This window comes from Erinaceus europaeus, chromosome 11 (assembly GCF_950295315.1).
Source record: "Erinaceus europaeus chromosome 11, mEriEur2.1, whole genome shotgun sequence".
Taxonomy (NCBI): domain Eukaryota; kingdom Metazoa; phylum Chordata; class Mammalia; order Eulipotyphla; family Erinaceidae; genus Erinaceus; species Erinaceus europaeus.
The window spans coordinates 50,159,691-50,183,429 of record NC_080172.1 but is presented as its reverse complement, the minus strand read 5'-3'; the positions used below and the strand labels follow the sequence as shown (position 1 = coordinate 50,183,429).

General features: G+C 46.8%; 1 protein-coding gene across 5 annotated transcripts in view; it reads left to right on the top strand.

Moving 5' to 3' along the window:
* The first annotated feature begins 1,437 nt into the window (after window positions 1-1,437).
* Window positions 1,438-23,739, top strand: part of SMG5 (SMG5 nonsense mediated mRNA decay factor) — a 37,411-nt gene continuing 15,109 nt past the window's right edge. The window contains exons 1-9 of one of the 5 annotated variants that reach the window (XM_016193589.2): window positions 1,438-1,666; window positions 10,324-10,422; window positions 10,914-10,995; window positions 11,374-11,530; window positions 13,827-13,916; window positions 20,748-20,837; window positions 21,585-21,663; window positions 23,032-23,157; window positions 23,275-23,343. In XM_016193589.2, the coding sequence (XP_016049075.1) occupies window positions 1,593-1,666; window positions 10,324-10,422; window positions 10,914-10,995; window positions 11,374-11,530; window positions 13,827-13,916; window positions 20,748-20,837; window positions 21,585-21,663; window positions 23,032-23,157; window positions 23,275-23,343 (866 nt within the window). In that variant the 5' untranslated portion in view covers window positions 1,438-1,592. Of the gene's footprint in view, window positions 1,667-1,995; window positions 2,522-10,323; window positions 10,423-10,913; window positions 11,038-11,373; window positions 11,531-13,826; window positions 13,917-20,747; window positions 20,838-21,584; window positions 21,664-23,031; window positions 23,158-23,274; window positions 23,344-23,739 lie in introns of those variants that run through there. The other 4 variants (XM_007535448.3, XM_060201595.1, XM_060201596.1 and 1 more) reach the window with 4 other exon arrangements.

The following is a 23,739-nucleotide window of genomic DNA, read 5'->3' as shown; positions in this document are numbered from 1 at the left end:
TTCCAGCCCCGGGCTCCCCCTTTGTATGGGAGTCACGTCACCAGCGGTGAAGCAGGTCTGTAGGTGTCTTTCTCTCGCCCTCTCTGTCTTCCCCTCCTCTCTCCATTTTTTCTGTGCTATCCAACAACAATGACATCAATAACAACAATAACTACAACAATAAGACAAGGGCAATAAAAGGGAATAAATAAATAAATAAATAAATAAATAAATAAATAAATATAAAAATTAGGGAGTCAGGCGGTAGCGCAGCAGGTTAAGCGCACGTGGCACAAAGCGCAAGGACCGGTGTAAGGATCCCGGTTCCAACCCCGGATCCTCACCTGCAGAGGAATCGATTCACAGGCAGTGAAGCAGGTCTGCAGGTGTCTCTCTCTTTCTCTCCCCCTCTCTGTCTTCCCCTCCTCTCTCCATTTCTCTCTGTCCTATCCAACAACGATGACACCAATAACCACACCAACAAGGGCAACAAAATGATAAATATAAATAATAATAAGAAGTTGTTGAGGGGCCAGATGGTGGCGCACCTGGCTGCCTGCACATGTTAAGAGTGTGCAAGGACCCAGGTTCGAGACCCCGGGCCCCACCTGCAGGGAGAAAGTTTCATGAGTGGTGAAGCAGGACTGCAGGTGTCTCTCTGTTATTCTCCCCATCTCTCCGCTCTTTTCAATTTCTGGCTGTCTCTATCCAATAAAGATAATACAAAAAATTAATAAAAAAAAAAAAAGAAATTGAGAGAGGAAGGAGAAGACAGTTGCACACTGTTCTTCACCACTCAAGCTTCTCCCCTCCAGATGAGGACCAGTAGCTTGAACCCCAGCTCTTGAGCACTGTAATGTGTGCACTCTACCAGGTGCACCACTACCTGGCCTTCATTCTTGTCATTTTGACCATCATGAGGCTGGGGAAACTGTCTGGACTACTTGCCCCAGTCTCTACAACCCAGCATTGTGGCTGAAAAACAGCAAATCTTCACTGGCGAGAGATAAACCAGGGAGTGGACAGTTCTGGGCGGGGAGCTGAGGGGCCAAGGGACTTGTACAAGTCATTTCCTTCCAGGAAACTTTAACACTGATATGGCTGTTAAAATAATGGACCCACTCAGCTCGTGTCAGACGGAGCAGTGAGGACTGAAGGGGGCATAATTATAGACCACCGTGGGTCAAAAGCCAAATGTCGCTCCTGAGGATGACGAGCCCCTCTGTCTGGTGCCTCTTAGTTTCATTGGGTTTCCTCTCCAGGTTGGCTGTCTGTTCACAGGCAGCTTTGTCAATAAAGTTTTCCGTAAGGGATTGTAGAAGCCGGAAAGAGGCTAAGGCTGCCCAGACTTACTTCGGGCAACTTCCGAGAGGGAAAGCAAGTTTCGCGAGATTTGGTGGCTGTAGGCCACTGGCCCTAAAACTTGGAGCTGCTATCGCGAGACTTGGCAGGCAGAGGAGGAGCAGTCTCGGGCAGCCGCCTCACAGCGATGGCGGCCCTGCAGGGCCGGCAGCGGTGGGTGCTGCGGCTACGGCCGGAGGCGACAGCGGTGGTGACGGTAGCAGCGGGCGGCGGGGGCCTGTGACCGGGAACCACCCCCGGACCCGGGCACCATGAGCCAGGGCCCCCCCGCAGGGGAGAGCAGCGAGCCCGAAGCCAAAGTCCTCCACACTAAGCGGCTTTACCGGTGAGGGGCCGGGGCGGGAGTGCAGCCGCCGGGGCGCAGGGCGGGGCGGGCGGCGGGCGGCGGGCGGCGGGCGGGGCCGGCGCGGGCCTGAGGCGCGGGCTGGCGGGAGGGTGCATTTTGGAGGGAGCAAAGGGGAGGCGGGGCCATCCCCGGGCCGGCGCTGAAGGGAGGAATTGGATGGGTGGGAGGCGGCCGGAGAAGCACGTGGAGGAGTCCCTTCCGCGGCGGGCATGGGGCGGGCCGCGAACTGTGCGCATTTGGGGTTAAGGAGGTGGGACTGGCGGCTCGAGGGGCTGGAAAGGTGACGGGAGTTCACCGTGGAGCAAAACCCTATCCCCTCCAACACTGAACTGGGAGGCGCCGCGGAGTGGTGGCAGGTGCAGCTCCTTGCGTTGTCACTCACCGACTGTGTGACCTTGGGCCTCTGTTTCCTCATCCTTAAAAGGACAGCTTTGGATTGACTGCTGGGCTCTGTTGTCCCTTTCAGACTCCCGAATGCAAAGAGAACGGACTGGGAAGGCTGTGGGGTTGAGTCCAGAGTGTTCTCAGGTCCGGGGGCCCCAGTTCCGGCCACCTGGGGACTCTTCCTTGCACCCTCGTGACTGTGGGCTCTCGCCAGGCGTCGTTTGTGGCTTCTCCTGCACTTCGCAGCCCTGGAGCCACTATCTGCAGACCTTTAGTCTTCTGTTGGCCAAGGCCACGACGGGTTCCTGCCTCCTGGGGTGGAGGGTTTTTCCTGCGGCTTCAGTGGAACAGGGGCGCTAGAGCTGGACCCAGCTAGGATGTAGCTTAGACACCAAACTGGTTTGCCGTTTCCTAGAAGAGCGGTTTGGGGATTATCATTTGGCTTTAGAGGTGAGAGATGCTTGGCTTTATGAGAAGACCGTCCTCAGAACTTAGGGCCCCCCTCTTGGCTGTGAAATAGCCAAGAGCAAGCTACCTCTTCCGCCCTAGAGTAGGCAACCTGTCTGCTCTGGAGCCAGGAGGCAGAGGGTGTACAGGCTGCTCCCAAAATAGCAAAGTAATTCTATTCCATGGTCCTTGGGCTCCCGGGGTGGGCTGCTCCAGCAATCTGGGGTGGATGAGGGGGTGGGGGTGGGGGTGGGCCTTGTCACAGCGTGGGCAGCGCCTGCCAGAATCCACACTTGTACCGGGCTTTTGGTACTGTTAGGGTCATTCACCTGTTCCTGTTGAGTACTTTTCTGTCAAGCCACTGCCATGCCAGAACTCACTTCAGGTGGTGGGTGGTTTTCATGTGAGACCATGGGGAAGCTTTGTGTGTTGGTGACTTGGAAAAATTTTGGCAACCAACCTCTGCTCTTTTTGTTTATTATAGCAGCAGTGACTGGCCAAAGGAACCAGGAAAAGGAAATATGATTTCTCTTTTTTATTTACTTACTTATTTTATTACCAGAGCACTGTTCATCTTTGTTTTATGGTGGTGCGGGACCTGAACCTGGGACTTTGGAGCCTCAGCCTAAGCATTATGCTGTCTACTCTCTGTCCGGAAATGTGATTTCTCTAAGATAAATAGTGTTAGACTATGAAACTGTGGTGTGTGTGTGTGTGTGTGTGTGTGTGTAAGTAAGTAACTGGGGCCTTGCAATGTGATTTCACTCTGGTGAGTCACCTTTTTCATATATTTTCATATATGGGGAGGTGGAGGGGGACCAGGGGACCTGAACCTGGGTGGCTGGGGGCAATGCATGCCCTCTTTCTGGAGAGTTATATCGCTGTTCTAAGTTTGGATCACTCCCATCCCCTGTTTCAGGAATGAAATTCTAGGTTTTGGGGATATAGCACAGCAGTAGACCACAGTACGTACATACAAGTGGTTCCAAGCTCAATCCCTGGCACTGCTAGAGCCGAGCAGTTATCAGATCTTTCTCTTGCTCTCTCATGAAAATAAACTAATAAAAAAAAATAGGGGTTCAGATAGATGGTGCCTTGCTGTGCTTTGTGTGCAGCCCAGGTTCACATGGAGGTTCTGAGACATCAAGGGAAGCTCCACTGCTGCATTGTCTCTCCTCTCTGTCTCTTGCTGAACAGAAAAGCACCACAGTGATAAAGCCAGGCTTTTTTTGCACCACTAGAGCTCCTTTTTTTTTTTTTTTTAAAGATTTTATTTATTTACTAATGAGAAAGATAGGAGGAGGAGGAGAGAGAGAGAGAGAACCAGACATCACTCTGGTACATGTGCTGCCGGGGACTGAACTCGGCACCTCATGCTTGAAAGTCTAGTGCTTTATCCACTGAGCCATCTCCCAGACCACTGGAACTCCATTTGTTTTTAAATTAATTTTTATTTATTAATGAGAAAGGAAGAGAGAGAGAGAAAACCAGACATCACTCTGGTACATGTGCTGCTGGGGATTGAACTCGGGACCTCATGCTTGAGAGACCAATGCTTTACCACTGCGCCACCTCACCTCCCTGACCACTCCTTTTTTTTTTTTTTTTTTCCAGGATTAGTGCTGGGCTCAGTGTCTGCACCATGAATCCACTGCTCCTGGAGGCCATTTTTCCCCCCTTTTGTTGCCCTTGTTGTTGTAGCCTTGTTGTGGTTATTTTTGTTATTGTTGATGTCCTTCGTTGTTGGATAGGACAGAGAGAAATGGAGAGAGGAGGGGGAGACAAAGACAGACACCTGCAGACCTGCTTCACCACCTGTGAAGCGATTCCCCTGCAGGTGGGGAGCCAGGGGTTCGAACTGGAATCCTTGTGCCGGTTGTTGCTTTTTGTCCCACGTGCGCTTAACCTGCTGCACCGTCTGACCCCCCCTTTTTTTTTGTTAGATAGGACAGAGAGAAATGGAGAGAGGAGGGGAAGACAGAGGGAGAGAGAAAAGACACCTGCAGACCTGCTTCACCGCCTGTGAAGCGACTCCCCTGCAGGTGGGTTTTTGTTTTTGTTTTTTTTTTGAGAGAGAGAGAACCAGAACATCACTCTGATAACGTTCCTGGAGGTTGAACTTAGGACCTCATGCTTGAGAGTCCAGTGCTTTATCCACTAAGCAAACTCCCAGGCTGTTTTCACTTCTTTTTTTTTTTTTTTTTATCTCCATATGGTTATCGTCGGGGCTCTCGCCTGCACTACAAATCCACGGCTTCTGGAGGCCATTCTTTCCATTTTGTTGTCCTTGTTGTTGTTGGTAGGACAGAGAGAAATGGAGAGAGAAAGGGAAGATGAGAGAGGAAAAGAAAGTCAGACACCTGCAGACTTGCTTAATCACTTGTGAAGTGACCTCCCCTGCAGGTGGGGAGCTGGGGGTCACTTCAAACCACCTGTGCTTAACCTGCTGCACTACCACTCCCTGCTCCCCCTCCCCCCCTTTTTTAAGCACAGTGCTAGAGGACAAACCCAGGACCTAGCTTATGTACAGTACCACTGAGCAGTCTTTTCAGTTTAACTTTACTTTAAAAAAAATTTTAATTTTTTATATTTATTTATTTTCCCTTTTGTTGCCCTTATTTTCATTGTTATTGTGGTCATTATTGTTGTTATTGATGTCGTCGTTATTGGATAGGACAGAGAGAAATGGAGAGAGGAGGGGAAGACAGGCGGAGAGAAAGACACCTGCAGACCTGCTTCACCGCCTGTGCCTGTGAAGCGACTCCCCTGCAGGTGGGGAGCCGGGGGCCTGAAGCGGGATCCTTATGCCAGTCCTTGTGCTTTATGCCACTTCACACCATGTGTACTTAACCGGGTGCACCATTGCCGTGGGTCAAAAGCCAAATGTCGCCCCTGACGATGAGCCCCTCTGTCTAGTGCCTCTTAGTTTCATTGGGTTTCCTCTCCCGGTTGGCTGGCTGTTCACAGGCAGCTTTGTCAATAAAGTTTTCCACAAGGGATTCTAGAAGCTGGAAAGAGGCTAAGGCTGCACCATTGCCTGGGCCCTATTCGTTACTTTTTAGAGAGAGGGATAGAGAAAGATAGGGAAGGGATACCATACCACCACACCATCATCCCTGGTCCTCCCCTGTGGTGCTTCCATTTGGTGCTGGAGCTTAAACCCAGGACATGCACAGTAAGAGGTATATTGTTTCTCAATCCCCTGTATTCTCCCCCTTCTCTCTGGATAAAAAGTGTGTGTGTGTGTGTGTGTGTGTGTGTGTGTGTGTGTGAGAGAGAGAGAGAGAGAGAGAGAGAGAGAGATATATGAAGGAAGTCAGCAGTGTTCCACTGCTTGTGAAGCTTCCTCCATGTAGGAGATCAGAGTTTTAAACTTGGGTCCTTGTACTTGGTACCATGGACTCTACCAGGTGTGCCACCACTAGGTCCCTCTCTTAATTAATGAAGGAGAAAGAATCAGAGCATCACTCTGATGTATCTGATGTCAGATATCAAACTGTGGACTTCATGCTTGTGAGTCCAATGCTTTACCCTCTGTTCTACCTCCTGGGCTACATAACCGCTTTTTTTTTTTTTTTTTTTAATTTTCCCTTGATTGTTGCCCTTGTTGTTTTTTTATTGTTGTAGTTATTATTGTTGTTGTTGTTGATATCGTCGTTGTTGGATAGGACAGAGAGAAATCGAGAGAGATGGGGAAGACAGGGGGAGAGAAAGATAGACACCTGCAGACCTGCTTCACCGCCTGTGAAGGGACTGCCCTCAGGTGGAGAGCCAGGGGCTCGAACTGGGATTCTTACTCCGGTCCTTGTGCTTTGCACCATGTGCACTTAACCTGCTGTGCTACCGCCCGACTCCCTTTTTTTTTTTTTTTTTTTTATATTCATTTTGATGATGTTAATTCTTCCAACCCATGAGCATGGAATATCTTTCCACTTCTTTGTGTCTTTTCCTTTTTTTTTTTTTTTTAATATTGTCCTTTCTTTTTGCCTCTGGGGTTATTGTTGGAGCTCAGTGCCTGCACTATTAATCCACTGCTCCTGCAGGCTATTTTTTCCCCTTTGTTGCCCTTGTTGTTTATCATCATCTTCGTCATTATTATTATTATTGCTGTTGTTGCTGTCATTGGATAGGACAGAAAGAAATCGAGAGAGGAGGGGGAGACGGGGGAAAGAAAGACACCTGCAAACTTGCTTCACCGCCTGTGAAGCAACCCCCCCCCGCAGATGGGGGGGCCGGGGGCTTGAACCAGGATCCCTGTGCTGGTCCTTGTGATTCATGCCTGTGTGCTTAACCTGCTGTGCTACTGCACGGCCCCCTTTACTTTTTTTTTTTTTAATTCGTTACCTTTTTTTATTGGTTAGAGACAGCCAGAAACAGAGAGGGAAGGGGAGATAGAGAGAGGAACGGCAGAGAAACACCTGCAACCTGTTTTACTACTCGTGAAGCTTCCCCTTGCAGGTGAGGATCATGGGCTTGAACCTGGGCTCTTGCACACTGTAGTGTGTGCACTGAACCAGGTGCTTCACTGCCTGACTTCCCAACCTTTTTTTTTTTTTTTTTAATTGAAGAGACTATTCCCATTTGTTGCCCATGTTTTATTGTTGTAGTTATTATTGTTGTCATTGTTGGATAGGGCAGAGAAAAATGGAGAGAGGAGGGGAAGACGGGGAGAGAAAGACACCTTCAGACCTGCTTCACTGCCTGTGAAGGGACTTCCCTGTGGATGGGGAGCCGGGGGCTTGAACCGGGATCCTTAAGCTGGTCCTTGCACTTCGCGCCACATGTGCTTAACCCACTGCGCTAACGCCCAGCCCTTCCCCCCCCTTTTTAAATTGAGAATCCAGAGAGAGCTCTGGAGGCTATCGACACATACACATATCCTTTAACTCTGTCCATGGCACTGAAGTTAAATTTCCTGCCCTGGGGATGAAGGTGGCACAGGGTAACTCTCTGAAGGCTTGATGCTGCCCCCTTGCATTAAGGGACTGGCAGGTGCCAAGGGTTTTCTTTCCATCTCTCGGCTGCTCAGATGCTGCTTAGAGTAGTATGGAGCTCTCAAGATCACTGTGCTCAGGGGTGCTGCAGGCCACTTTTGCCTGGACTAGGAAGCTTTTAGTGCTGTACACCCTGAGCTATCACAGAATACTGGCCTGACATGGTCCAGAAACGCATGGTTCAGCATTCTGAAACATCTCTGATTGTTTGGAATCACCACTCCCTGTTTAGTTGTTTTTGTGTCCACAACTATGCTTCGCTTCTTCTCTTCTCTCCTCTTCTCTTTCTTCTCTTCTCTTCTCTTCTCTTCTCTTTCCTTTCCTTTCCTTTCCTTTCTTTTTCTTTTTCTTTTTTAATTTATTGGATAGAGACCGCCAGAAATTGAGAGGGAAGAGGGTGATAGAGACAGAGAGAGAAAGACACCTGCAACACTGCTTCACCACTTACAAAACTTTCTCTCTGCAGATGGGGACTGGGGGCTTGAACCTGAGTCCTTGCACACTGTGACATGCACTTAACCAGGTGTGCCACCACCCAGCCTCCACAACTATGCTTTGTTCCCCTGTTCTCACAGCTTCTGTCATCCTATGGACCTGACCCTTGCAGTGTTACTACCTGACTTGGGGACTTTGTAGTCACTTATTATAGTGTCTTTGGCTATTTCTCTGAGTGTCTGGTATTTCCTTGTTGGCCTTATAGCAAAAAGGATGGAGACCAGTAACACTGAACACTTACTGTATACGAGGCACTGTTAAGAGATTTTATGTATCAGTGAATTTATTCCTTACAAAGTAGGTAGTGATATTCTGTAGATGGAAGAACTGAGACATAAGGAAGTTAGACATTTTGCCCAGGACCACATAGCTGGTAAGAAGTAGAGCTAGGATTTGAATCTATGCAGTCTGGTTCCAAAGTTTATCTTATATTTGTTGGGTGATACTGGCACCTCAGGCTTGTGTGATTTCACTGCTCCCAGGCTTCTTTTTCATTTAGAGAAAGGGGGAGATAGAAAGAGACACCTCAGCATCTGAGCTGTTGCCAGTACCATGGCACTCCTATGTGGTGCTAGGACTTGAACCTAGGTCATTTGCATGGCAAGGTAGGCAGCCTGCCCAGTAAACTGTTCCAGTTCTTTCATGTGAACCCAGGAGAGCATACAAGGAAGCACCTCAACCTCCTTCCCCTTCCCATACTCTACTAGTCCAGGGCACAGTGCTGTAAGAACACTTGTCCTTTATTATGTCAGGGCAAGTAAGTTGTGGTGCAGTAATGATTCCTTCTACTTGAATGCCAACCATATAGCAATGTTTTCTTTCTTTTCCCTTTTGTTGCCCTTGTTTTTTATTGTTGTTGTAGTTATTATTATTGTTATTGGTGTCGTTGTTAGATAGGACAGAGTGAAATGGAGAGAAGAGAGGAAGACGGGGGGAAAGAAAGACATACATCTGCAGTCCTGCTTCACCACTTGTGAAGCAACCCCCCTACAGGTGGGGAGCTGGGGGCTCGAACTGGGATCCTTACACTTTGTGCCATGTGCGCTTAAACCGCTGCGTTACCGCCCAACCCTTATACCAGTGTTTTCTCTAAGTTACCTCATGTTACCCTTACAATACTTCTCTGAGGCAGCTGCTGTTGTCATCACCATCTTACTGAAATGATAAATAAGGCTTAAAGAGATGTCATGTTTTGTCCAAAGTTATAGAATCAATAAGATACGGGATTCAAACCCTTGATTTCCTGTCTGGCATTACAGCTTATGCTCTTCCATTGGGTGAGTCCCCTGTTGCCTGTCACAAGGTTTTTCTTTTTTAGATTTTATTTATTAATTAATGAGAATGATAGGAGAGAGAGAGAGAGAGAGAGAGAGAGAACCAGACATCACTCTGGTACATGTGCTGCAGGGGCTTGAACCTGGGACCTCATGCTTGAGAATCCATTGCTTTATCCACTGTGCCATCTCCTTGACCACTGTCACAAGGCTTTTCTATCTTTTTTTTTTTTTTTTTTTATTTAAGAAAGGATTAATTAACAAAACCATAGGGTAGGAGGGGTACAACTCCACACAATTCCCACCGCCCAATCTCCATATCCCACCCCCTCCCCCGATAGCTTTCCCATTCTCTATCCCTCTGGGAGCATGGACCCAGAGTCATTGTGGGTTGCAGAAGGTAGAAGGTCTGGCTTCTGTAATTGCTTCCCCGCTGAACATGGGCGTTGACTGGTCGGTCCATACTCCCAGTCTGCCTCTCTCTTTCCCTAGTAGGGTGGGTCTCTGGGGAAGCTGAGCTCCAGGACATATTGGTGGGGTCTTCAATCCAGGGAAGTCTGGCCGGCATCCTGATGACACCTGGAACCTGGTGACTGAAAAGAGAGTTAACATACAAAGCCAAACAAATTGTTGAGCAATCATGGACCCAAAGCTTGGAAAAGTGGAGAGGAAGTATTAGGGAGGTACTCACTGCAAACTCTAGTGTACTTCTGCTTTCTTACTTTGGTGCCATACTCCAAACGAGGCTTTTCTATCTTGACAGACATGTCTTAGGCAGAATGGTTAATATAGAAGACCATCAAGTAGTGGGGTATCTAGCAGCACTGCTAAATGCCTGTTGTAGCCACCACCCCCCCCCCCAGGTTGTGATAATCAAAACTGTCACCATCACTGCTGAATTTGGAAGAGTGTGGGACTGACAGCTGAGGGTGGGGCCTGTTTGTCCTGTTCTGGGCAGGGCTACTCCCCCTCGCCAGATCTGTAGCTTCTCCTCTGAGGTCAGTGTCTTAGGGACTGTATGTATGCCTGTGTCTCTTTGCAGGGCTGTAGTGGAGGCTGTGCATCGACTTGACCTCATCCTTTGCAACAAAACCGCTTATCAAGAAGTGTTCAAACCAGAGAACATTAGCCTGAGGAACAAGTAAGCTGGAGCCTTGAAACCACAGTCCTAACAGTTTCTCTGTCCTTCACAGAACCCTGTCATGTGTCCTCTCTTAGCGTCCTGACCTCATCATGCAAAAATGGGCTCTGAAGTCTCCCACCTATCTAAGACAAGAGGCAGGGCTTCCTCATTCTAGACATAGCTTCTGTTTCTAATGGTCTGATGCCATAAGCAGCATTTGAGTTGGGAGAGTTGACCATACTGTGTAAAGAAAGGAAAGAAGAAGGTACAAAGGAGCAGAGTGCGGAAGAACATTAAGATTACTTAGATTCTTACTGTGCTGGCCTCTGCCTTTTGGGCTCCCCTGTCTTCCAACACCGCTGTTCTGTTGGCTTATTCTGGCCAACCCTGCATGTTCCTTGGGAGACGTAGAGTTTGGCAGCTTGAGGCCTTGGCTAATACTTCATTGCCCTCAGCTTTTGTGCTCCCAAAGAACAGACAGTCTCTCATGCTCCTCTACACCCTCCCAGGCTGCGTGAGCTCTGCGTCAAGCTTATGTTCCTGCATCCGGTAGACTATGGGAGGAAGGCTGAGGAACTGCTATGGAGAAAGGTATACTATGAAGTTATCCAGCTTATCAAGACTAACAAAAAGGTAAGGGAAGCTCCCAGAACTTGGGAAGAAGTTTACCATAAGAAGAGAAGCTAATGGAAGAAGAGAGAGGCAGGAAAGTGGACCAGAGCATGGTTGGGGCTAGGGGAGTCAAGGACAAAATGGTGTAAAGGAGGGAGGGAGTCAGATGGAGGTAGGGTTAGAGTAGAAGGGGAGCCTTTTCCTTGATAGGCTGAGAAGTGGAGCTGATGGTATAGAGGGGATTTGTAACTGAGAGGAGGTAAGGATGAAGCCCCAGAGCCTCGAAGGTAAGTTATTTCCTTGCTGGGGCAGTACTGAGCCTGTGCTAAGCCAGCCCCTTCCTTTCCCGATCTCTAGCATATCCACAGCCGGAGCACCTTGGAATGTGCCTACAGGACACACCTGGTTGCGGGTATTGGCTTCTACCAGCATCTTCTTCTCTATATCCAGTCCCATTACCAGCTCGAACTTCAGTGCTGCATCGACTGGACCCATGTCACCGACCCGCTCATAGGTCAGTGAGTTCTGAAGAGATGGGCTTGTGGAGCAAATTCATAGGCCTCTACTTCTGCTTTATTTTTCATCTGTTTATTTTGATTCATTGATTAATTGATTTATATGTATATTTATTTTACTTATTCCCTTTTGTTGCCCTTGTTTCATTGTTATTATTGTTGTTGTTGGATAGGACAGAGAAATGGAGAGAGGAGGGGAAGACAGGGGGGGAGAGAAAGATAGATACCTGCAGACCTGCTTCACCACTTGTGGAGCGACTCCCTTGCAGGTGGGGAGCTTGGGGCTTGAACCAGGATCCTTAAGCCGGTCCTTGTGAGAACCAGAGGATACTCTGGCATATGCAATGCTGGGGGTCAAACTTAGGACCTAATGCTTAAGATTCTAAAGCCTTACCCACTGAGCTACCTCCCAGACTGCTCCCCTTGTTTTTTAGCTTCCCAGTCCCTCTGCCCTCACCACAACATAGATATTGTGGGTCAGAGATGGAGGTTGTGTCCATAACACCATGTAGCAAAATTCTCTGGTTGGAGACATGGTTGTATATATGCATTTAAAAGCAAAACAACATCAACAACAATAATAATTACAACAGGGAGTCCGGCTGTAGCGCAGCGGGTTAAGCGCAGGTAGCGCAAAGCACAAGGACCGGCATAAGGATCCCAGTTCGAACCCCGGCTCCCCACCTGCAGGGGAGTCGCTTCACAGGTGGTGAAGCAGGTCTGCAGGTCTCTATCTTTCTCTCCTCCTCTCTGTCTTCCCCTCCTCTCCATTTCTCTCTGTCCTATCCAACAACAACAACAACAATAATAACCACAACAATAAAACAACAAGGGCAACAAAAGGGAATAAATAAATTAAATATAAAAAAATTAAAAAAAAATAATTACAACAATAAAACAACAAGTGCAACAAAAGGGAATAAATAAATAAATAAATATTTAAAAAATCTATTTATTGGATAGAGACAGCCAGAAATCAAGGGGGAAGGGGGTGATAGAGCGGAAGAGAGACACCTGCAGCCCTGCTTCACCACTCGCAAAGCTCTCCCCCTGCAGGTGGGAACCGGGGGCTCAAACCCAGGTCCTTGCGCACTGTAATGTGTGCGCTCAGCCAAGTGCTCCGCCACCTGGCCCCTCCAGAACCATTATGTTATTTCCCCAGCCACCCTTTCTCCTTTTCCATCTGAAAATGTCAACCCAGAAGGATAAAAACCCAATAACAAAATAAAAGAACAGCCACCTTTTGGGGTTTATGTGTGGGTCAATGAAGTTGATGTAAAACACTTGGCTAGTACCTAGCACCTGGGAACACCACCTCCCAAAGGACTCAACTGAAGTTCAGGCATCCTTGGTGCTTGGCCACCCCTAGTCCTCAGGCAGGCAAGCTCATCTTATCCCCATCACAGGCAGACTTTCCAAATAGGCTTCCTTCTCCATGGATCTCCATTTGACAGAAACAAGAAACATTTATGTTGGCCTTATTCATGTTCTCTGTTTTGGGGGCAAATTTTTCATCTTTGCTGGGCTAATCTCTTCATGTAGGGAGCTTCTACCCAGGGCATCCATTACTGCCCTGATGTTGGGATTTATTCCTCCCTTTCAGAAGCTGCCTCAGGATGACTTTTTGTTGTTGATGATGGTGTTTTTAAGGTTTGGCTTCCATTTATTATTTATTTGGATAAAGTCAGAGAAATTGATGGGGGAAGGAGAGGGAGAAAGAAAGATTCCTGTAAAACTGTTTCCCCCCTGCAGTTGGGGGCTTAAACCCAGGTCCTTGTACATTGTGACATGTGCACTCTACCAGGTGTGCCACTACCCAGCCCCCAAAGTTTGGTTTTTACTATATATATGTGAGGAGAGAATTTCACATGAAACAGAAGAGAGATAAACCAGGGTACCACTCCAGTAGATTCAGTGCCAGGGTACCTACCACTCCAGTAGATTCAGTGCCAGGGTACCACTCCAGTAGATTCAGTGCCAGGGTACCTACCACTCCAGTAGATTCAGTGCCAGTAACCTCAGGCATCAAGTCTGATGCTCTGCTGGTTGAACTATTTGCCCAGCTGCTTTCAGTGACTTCTCATGTGACTAGAGAGCTGTCCTGGGTTGGGAGCTCTCACCCTTTTCTTCCAGTTTCTTCCTACCTCCTGAGTCAATTTTGTATCTGTTCTACCCATGTTCTGAGTGAGTGTCTTCTCTGCCCTGTGTCCCAAGTTGAGCCCTGTATTCTCAGCCTTTTTCCTTATAGGTGGGTACCAAGGAATGACTTCATCAGTTTCTCTCTTTTTCTCTCAGGATGCAAGAAGCCAGTATCTGCTTCAGGGAAGGAGATGGATTGGGCACAGATGGCATGTCACCGATGTCTGGTGTACCTGGGGGACTTGTGTAAGAACCTGAACCTTTCATTTCTCTGTCATGGGCTATATAGGATAGGCTCAAAGACTTCAGTTGTTGTTATCAACTTTCTTTTTTTTTTTTTTAGGTTTTTTTTTAAATTTATTTATTTTAAAGATTTTATTTATTAATGAGAAAGATAGGAGGAGAAAGAGAAGGAACCAGACATCATTCTGGTACATGTACTGCCAGGTATTGAACTCAGGGCCTCATGCTTGAGAGTCCAATGCCTTATCCACTGCGCCACCTCCTGGACCACTAGTTCTTATTTATAAAAAGGAAACACAAAAATCATGGGATAAAAAGAGTACAGTTCCACACAATTCCCACCACCAGACCTCCATATCCCATCCCCTCCCTTGATAGCTTTCCTATTCTTTATCCCTTTGGGAGTATGGACCCAGGGTCATGATGGGGTACAGAAGGTGGAAGGTCTGGCTTCTGTAATTGCTTCCCCACTGAACATGGGCATTAGCAGGTCAATCCATACTCTCACCCTGTCTCTCTCCTATCCTAGTGGGGCAAGGTTCTGGAGAAGTGGGGCTCCAGGACACATTGGTGGGGTTGTTTGCACAGGGAAGCCCGGTTGACATCATGTTAGCATCTGGAAACTGGTGGCTGGAAAATGACTTAACATATAGAGCCGAGCAAATTGTTGACTATGGTGTCAACTTTTTAAATTAATTAATTTATCCCCTTTTGTTGCCCTTGTTTTATTGTTGTAATTAATTGATGTCATCATTGTTGGATAGGACAGAGAGAAATGGAGAGAGGAGGGGAAGAAAAAGAGGGGGAGAGAAAGATAGACACCCGTGAGTTGGGCAGTAGCGCATTGTGAAGCAACTCCCTTGCAGGTGGGGATTTTTAAACCGGTCCTTGAACTTTTTGCCACCCGACTCCCGACTATGGTATCAACTTAATTTTTTTTTTTAATTTATTACCTTTTGTTGCCCTTGTTTTGTTGTTGTAATTATTATTGTTGTTATTGATGTCATCGTTGTTGGATAGGACAGAGAGAAATGGAGAGGGGAGGGGAAGATAGAGGGGGAGAGAAAGACAGACACCTGTAGACCTGCTTCACCGCCTGTGAAGCGACTCTCCTGTAGGTGGGGAGCCGGGGGTTCAAACCGGAATCCTTCTGCCAGTCCTTGCGCTTTGCGCCATGTGCACTTAACCCGCTGCGCTACCGGCCGACTCCCAGTATCAACTTTTTTTTTTAAAGATTTTATTTATTTATGAAAAATATAGGAGGAGAGAGAAAGAGCCAGACATCACTCTGGTACATGTGCTGCCGGGGATTGAACTCAGGACCTCATGCTTGAGAGTCCGATGCTTTATCCACTGCGCCACCTCCCGGACCACCCGGTATCAACTTTTATGTGACTGAAGAGAGAAATAATTTGGCTTCTGTTAAAAATTTACTGTTATTATTTTGTAAAGTAATACACTTCTTTCAGTTTTTTTTTTAATATTTTATTTTTATTTAATGAGTCAGACAGACAGACACACACCCAGAAGACTGTTCACCTCTGGCTTTTAGTGGTGCTGGGGATTGAACCTGGGACTTCAGAGCCTCAGGCATGGAAGTCTGCATAACCTTTGTGTTGTCTCTCTTAGCCTGATTTATCTTACTCTGTTTAATGAAAGAAAGACCTCAGTACTATTCCACTTCAGCTTGTAGTGGTGCCAGGAATTGAACCTGAGACTTGAGAATCTGGTACACAGCTGCTATAATATCTCCCTGACCCTTAATCTCTTAACATTTTCCCTCCAGTTCATCTACTGTTCCCTTGTCACTGTTCTCATTTGAGTCACCATCAGTGGATATAAAAAAGAGAATTCCTTTGAATTTTGAGAAAGTCAGAGTTAGGGGGATTTTAGTCTGCTATCTTCCTCCCTTGTGAGGGTTTTCTTTTCTCTTTTTTTTTTTTTGGTTTTCTTTTCTCTTGATGGACTCCTAGAGAAATTAAAATCAGACCTCCAGAAGGGCTTATCACTCTGATGAATGTCCCTTTCTTTCTTGCTTGCTTTTTTTTTTTTTTTTTAAGATTTTATTTATTGATTGATGAGAAAGATAGGAGGAGAGAAAGAACCAGACATCACTCTGGTACATGTGCTGCTGGGGCTTGAACTCAGGACCTCACGCTTGAGAGTCAAGTGCTTTATCCACTGCGCCACCTCCCGGACCACTCTTTCTTGCTTTTTAAAAGATTTTATTTATTTATTTAATATTTATTCCCTTTTGTTGCCTTGTTGTTTTATTGTTGTTGTAGTTATTATTCATGTTGTCATTGTTAGATAGGACAGAGAGAAATGGAGAGAAGAGGGGAAGACAGAGAAGGGGAGAGAAAGAGAGACACTTCCAAACCTGCTTCACCGCCTGTGAAGCGACTCCCCTACAGGTGGGGAGTGGGGGGCTCAAACCGGGATCCTTACGCTGGTCCTTGCGCTTTGCTCCACGTGCGCTTAACCCACTGTGCTACCACCCAACTCCCTTATTTATTTATTTATTTATTTATTTATTTATTTATTTATTTATTTTTAAATTTAAGAAAGGAGACATTAACAAAATCATAGGATAGGGAGGGTTCAACTCCACACAATTCCCACCACCCAATCTCCATATCCCATCCCCTCCCCAATAGCTTTCCCATTCTCTATTCCTCTGGGAGCATGGACCCAGGGTCGTTGTGGGTTGCAGAAGGTGGAAAGTCTGGCTTCTGTAATTGCTTCCCCGCTGAACATGGGTGTTGACTGGTCGATCCATACTCCCAGTCAGCCTCTCTATTTCCCTAGTAGGGTGAGTCTCTGGGGACGCGGTCCCTTATTTATTTATTTATTAATGAGAAAGATAGGAAGAGAAAGGGAACTAGCCATAACTCTGGTACATGTTCTGCCAGGGATTGAACTTAAGACCTCATGCTTTAGAGTTCAATGCTTTATCCACTGCTCCACATCCCAGATCACTGATGATTGTTTCTCAAAGTGAGAAAGAGCTCTCTTCTTCTGCAGCTGCTGGTCTCCAGCTCTGAGAGGCAAGTTTTTCATTAGACTGCTGGTGTGTGATTGCTGGGCGCATTAAGCAATTGGCATGAAACTTAAAAAAATTTTTTTTTATTTATAAAAAGGAAACATTGACTAAACCGTAGAATAAGAGGGGTACAACTTCACACAGTTTCCCAGTTTCCACCACCAGAACTCTGTATCCAATCCCCTCCCCTGGTAGCTTTCCTATTCTTTTTTTTATTATTATTATTCCTTTTTGTTGCCCTTGTTTTATTGTTGTAGTTACTATTGTTGTCGTTGTTGGATAGGAGAGAAATAGAGGAGGGAAAGACGGGGGGTGGGGGGAGAGACAGACAGACACCTGCAGACCTGCTTCACTGCCTGTAAAACGACTCCCCTATAGGTGGGGAGCCGGAGGCTCGAATCGGGATCCTTACACCGGTCCTTGCACTTTGTGCCACGTGCACTTAACCCGCTGCGCTACCACCCGACTCCCAGCTTTACTACTCTTTAACCCTCTGGGAGTATAGACCCAAGGTCATTGTGGGATGCAGAAGGTGGAAGGTCTGGTTTCTGTAATTGCTTCCCCGCTGAACATGGGTGTTGACAGGTCCATCCATGCTCCCAGCCTGTCTCTTTCCCTAGTGGGGAAGGGCTCTGGGGAAGCGGAGCTCCAGGACACATTTGGTGGAGTTGTTTGTCCAGGGAAGTCCGGTTGGCATCATGCTGGCATCTGGAGCCTGGTGGTTGAAAAGAAAGTTAACATACAAAGCCAAACAAATTGTTGACCAGTCATGGACGTAAAGGCTGGAATAATGCAGATGAAGAGTTGGGGGGGGTCATCCATTTTGTAGATAGCTACTAGGCATATTTTAGTTATATTCCAAAGGGCCTGTGGCTATACTAGTTTTTTGTTTGTTTTTTTTCCTGAGCCTGATATGCAGGTGGATCCAAGTTATTGTCTGGGGAGATGATGTCAAGGCTGGAAAAAGGACCAGAAAGCTGGATCAGGGAAGAGAGTAGCTCCCTAATATGGGAAAGGGGTATAAATATTATTGACTGTAAACCCAATCGATTTGGTGTGATCTGGGGCCCATATTCAGCTTAGGAGTCTGTATGACCTCTGCATACCTCTAGATCTGAGCTCACATTCTATGGTCATGAGTAGGAACATTACATGCTGCCCCAGTGTTGTCCCATCTTCCTCAGGTGTAGCATAGAGTATGTTGTCTATCCTCCCTTTTGGAGGATGGAAAATTCTCTACCATTGTTGATCCAGGTTAAGGGCAAGGTCCTGTGGGGACCCACAAAGGGGTCTATTGTGTTGTTCTTGATAGAAATGACTGGTAACAATGGAGAGAGGGAGTTTTTTTGAGGTCTAGGCCCATCATGTCTCTGGGAATTTCAGGACTCCCCAATTAGGGCCCCAGCAGATGGGGTGGCCTGATAGCGACTAAAGAGTCATCATTAAAGTATGCCAGTCTCTTGCCCTTATTCAGCTTTTGCAGTCCTTGCTTTGATAAGGTTAGCTTTGGAGTGAGTGAGAGAACTGTAATAGGAAGTAGGTGAGGAGGGTATCTAAGTCTAAGTAGAACCTATTTCATTATGAACTTGATACTGACTCACTACAGACTATTGTGTATTGTGTATTTTTTCTTTCAGGTATATATTCTGCCCCAATTTATGGATACATGTGAACATATGCTCTATCTTTTTAAAAATATTTATTTATTTATTCCCTTTCATTGCCCTTGTTGTTTTATTGTTGTAGTCATTATTATTATTGATGCCGTCGTCATTGGATAGGACAGAGAAATAGAGAGAGGAGGGGAAGACAGTGGGAGAGAAAGATAGACACATGCAGACCTGTTTCACCACTTGTGGAGTGACTCCCCTTCAGGTAGGGAGTGGGGGGCTTGAACCGGAATCCTTAGGCCGGTCCTTGTGCTTTGCGCCACCTGTATTTAACCCACTGCACTACCACCTGATTCCCACCTATGATAGGCTCTATCTTTTTTTTTTTTTAATATTTATTTATTTATTTTCCCTTTTTTGTTGACCTTGTTATTTAACATTGTTGTGGTTATTGATGTTGTTGTTGTTGGATAGGACAGAGAGAAATGGAAAGAGGAGGGGAAGACAGAGAGGGGGAGAGAAAGACACCTGCTGCAGACCTGCTTCACCGCCTATGAAGCAATTCCCCTGCAGGTGGGGAGCTGGGGGCTCGAACTGGGATCCTTATGCTGGCCCTTGCCTTGGCGCCACCTGTGCTTAACCCACTGCGCCACCGCCCAACTCCCCGATAGGTTCTATCTTATGGGACTTGGTCTATATCTAGGTTTTGGGACTTTTTTAGGAAGTGAACTTCCTGGAATGAAATTAGAGAATACTATGAAAGGAAAGGTCTCATCCGAGTAATGAGGGTGAAGTGTTGACATTCCATGCTTGACATCTCTGGACACAGTCTGAAGTGAAGTGTGCTGAGGTGGTACTTGTTGCGCTTATTAGGTTGATATTGGCGGGTGCATATCATTTGGTATGAATTGAGAGAAGCATGCAGGAAAGTGAGCCCCACCCTAGAGGTTCCAGGACTGGGGGAAATATAGGCTCTATAGAGGAAGCTGGGAGGTTCCTGTTGTCTTACGGTTTAAGAAGACAATAGATAGTTATTACTATAATCACATTATTTGGCAGTTGGGTTAACTTTGAAATATTCCTTTGTTAGGATTTGCTGTATCATACACAACATCACCATGATTTATGTCCTTTGACATTATTTGTATATAATTGTGCTACCTGTTGTTTCTGTTCTCCCTGGTTTAAGCTTTTTTTTCCTTTTTTTTAATATTCCCTTGTCTTGCCCTTATTTTTTTTTGTTATAGTTGTTGTTGTTATTGATGTTGTTGTTGTTGGAAAGGACAGAGAGAAATGTAGAGAGGAGGGGAAGAAAAAGAGGGAGAGATATAGATAGATACCTGCAGACCTGCTTCACCACCTGTGAAGTGATTCCCCTGCAGGTGGGGAGCTGGGGGCCTGAGCTGGGATCCTTATTCTGGTCCTTGCGCTTTGCGCCATGCACGCTTAACCCGCTGTGCTACCACCCGACTCCCCTGGTCTAAGCTTTTAAGAGAGTCAACATATCAAAGACTCAGCCTATGTATTAAAAAGACAGTCTGTGCTTTAAAAAGTTTGAGACATTCAATCAGTTTTTCCCCTCTCATATTAATTAGTGATTTATATGACTACAGATTAATAGGAGTGTACACAAACACCATTCCCACCACCAAAAGACTGTGTCCGTCCCATCCCCCGCCCTGCCCCGTGAAGCCAAACATCCACCCTCACCCTCAACCCAGGGTTTTTACTTTGGTGTCTTACTCCAAGGCCTGAAATTCTTATTCTCCTTGCCTAGAATCCATTTCTGGACAGAGATAAATCAGTGTATCACTTTAGACTGAGTGAGTGTCATCAGTAATATCTTTTAGAATAGAACAGCTGCCATCCAGAACCAATTACTCACATTCTTTTCAAGTAGTTATATGTTTTGCAGCTCCCACATAACCAAGAAGAGATAGCCAAAGAGAATGTTTCTTTTACAAAAGTTAGATATTCTTTACCTTTTCATCCTACCAGCATGGAGGAGAGAGTTGAACAGTCTGTCCACAGTTATACAGATTTAAAACTGCCAGATCCCAGCAGCTTGCCACCTAGCTCAGCACCCACACCCTCCACTTGTGTTACAGAGCTCTGCCAGACGAGGCGATCCTTTTCTGAAACCTGGAATCCCCACATTTCTCTCCCTCCTCTCTCCTGCAGCACGATATCAGAATGAATTAGCTGGCGTAGACACTGAGCTGCTGGCTGAGAGATTTTACTACCAAGCCCTTTCAGTTGCTCCTCAGATTGGTAAGTGAACCCCCTTGAGTCCCCAACCAGCACCACTTTCCAAGAGGAGGACAGTGGTGTCGAGATGGCAGGCATGCTATATTCATCCTCTCCTTTCCCACAGCCTCTCATACTTGCGCATTTGTGTCAGTTGTGTAGTCTCCCCTGTAACATTTACTGAGATGGTGGTATGAGGGAAGAGATGTGGAAAAGGCCCTTGTTTTTGGTGCTGAGCATTGATCCAGTGGCTCAGACACTGGTGTAGCGTGTAGTTTAATGCTGAATTATATCCCCTGCTAGAAATAAAGGAAAGTCTCAAGCTAACGAAGGAGCAAGGCAGATGAGGAGAGAAGATGGTTTCCTCAGCCTTGGGGTCTCTATAGAGAGTACAGCTGTAGGCACAGGGAAGAAAGGCTCTGTTGCACGGAGGGAGGGGAGATAGCATGTGAGGTGGGGTGAAAGCTGAGCCACAGTGGGAGGATAGGGCTCCATGGAGTGCCGCCAGCCTTGGAAGGCCACTGCTGCACTGAAGGACTGGTGTCCCACCAGGGCTGAGCTCCTTGTCAGGCCAAGTGGGAGGAACTGATGGGAGGTGGGAGGAGGTCAGTAGTCCTTAGGAGGAGCCAGGTCATACTGCTGGTCCCCTCTCCACTGTCACCTGCAGACCCACTGGCCTCCCAGTGAGTTTGCTTAGCACTGGTTGCTTAGCACTGGCATCATTGGGTGACTGTTGTGGCCACTGACCACCTGACTTCTCCTTCTCTTCAGGAATGCCCTTCAACCAGCTGGGCACTCTTGCGGGCAGCAAGTACTATAATGTGGAAGCCATGTATTGCTACCTGCGCTGGTGAGTATTGGACAGCTCTTTCCCCAGCCCTGCTTTCTTTTCTTTTTTTTTTTTTTTTAATTTTATTGCTGCCAGGGTTATTGCTGGGCCTTGTTGCCTACGTGATCAACCCACCACTCCTGGTGGCCATTTTTCTCCTTTTTCTTTGTTGTTTTACTTATTTATTGGCCAAGGACAGGGGATGGCTGGGCTGTAGCACACCAGTTGAGTGCACATATTACGAGAAGTGTGTCAAGGATCAGCACAAGGACCCCAGTTAGAGCCCCCGGCTCCCCACCTGCAGGGGTTGCTTTGCAAGCAGTGAAGCAGGTCTGCAGGTGTCTATTTATTTATCCCCCTCTCTGTCTCCCCTCCTCTCTCAGTTTCTCTCTGTTCTATCCAACAACAATAACAAAAATGGAAATATATGGCCGCCAGGAACAGTGGATTCATGGTGCAGGTACCAAGCCCGAGCAGTAACCCTGAAGGCAAAAAAAAAAAAAAAAAAAAAGCATGAAAGTCTTTTTTCTAATTTTCTCCTTATATATATTTATTTATTTATCTATTTTCCCTTTTGTTGCCCTTGTTGTCTTTTTTTATTGTTGTCATTATTGATGTCGTCGTTGTTAAATAGGACAGAGAGAAATGGAGAGAGGAGAGGAAGACAAAGGGGGAGAGAAAGATAGACACTTGCAGACCCGTGAAGCAACTCTCCTGCAGGTGGGGAGCCGGGGGCTTGAACCGGAATTCTTATGCTGGTCCTTGTGCCTTGTGCGCTTAACCCGCTGCACTACCACCTGACTCCCGAGATTTTTTTTTTTTTACTGTACTTTATTTTATTGGATAGAGATAACCAAAAATTGAGAGGGAAGGGGGAGATAAAGAGGGAGGGAGAGACATCCCTGCCTCACCACTAGTAAGGCTTTCCCCCTGCAGGTGGGGACCGGAGGCTCAAGCCTGGGTCCTTGTGCACTGTAACATGTGCGTTCAGCCAGGTGCACCACCACCTGGCCCCAGCATGGAAGTCTTTTGCATAACCATTACTATCTCCCCTGCCTTTGAGATTTATTTATTAACATGAATAAAAGAAAAGAACCAGAGCATCTATCTGGCATATACAATGCCAGAATCAAGGGTGGGAATTCATGCTTTAAGTCCAGCACTTGAGCTGCTCGTGAATCGTCCCACTTTCTGAAGTAGTAGAGAAGATGAAGGCATTGTCCTTCTTGACCTGAAGTTTGTGTGTGTGTACTCCTCTTGAGTACAAGAGAAAGGCTGGGGCAGTCTGTGTTTACTGGAAACACGGTTCCTTAAACTCTTTGGCAGTGATGTGTTCCTCTTCCCCCTCTCCTTCTGCCAAGCTCAGTTGTCCCCTCTTGTCTCCTCCAGCATCCAATCAGAGGTGTCCTTTGAAGGTGCTTATGGTAATCTCAAGCGACTATACGATAAGGCTGCCAAAATGTACCACCAGCTGAAGAAGTGTGAGACTCGGAAGCTGTCTCCTAGCAAGAAGCGGTGAGCAGGGCCTGTGTGTGGGAGGGTACCTTCCTGCGGCTGGCATTGGCATTGGCATGGTGGGGCTGGTGGGACTATGGAACCACTCAACCATCTCACTGGACCCTCTCATTTCAGATGTAAAGACATCAAAAGGCTGCTGGTGAATTTTATGTATCTGCAAAGCCTCCTGCAGCCTAAAAGCAGGTGAGTAAGAGTGTGAGAAGGAAGTAGGCCTATGAGCCCCAACTGTGATGACTCCCTTATGGAGCAGAACTGCAGCAGGCAGGGCTGGGCTGTTGAGTTCTGTCTCTCTGCTGGAAATTCTCTAATTGTTCAGTCTTTACAGACCACCTTACTGTTTTGTCTGGGGCTTCTGTGCCCATCCTCCTGGGCTGCTTGGTCTTCGCCCCAGAATGGGCACTAAGTTGAAGCTATGGCTGGGTGGCAGGCCCAGCTTATGTGCCTTGCCATGAACACCTGTCCCATTCCTTGTTATTTTGTGTTGTCTGGAGATATTCAGCACCAAGTTCTTGTTGTTCCTATCAAATTCTCCCCTACAAAGAAATCCCTCTACCCTTTTTCCTGAAGTCTACATTCCTG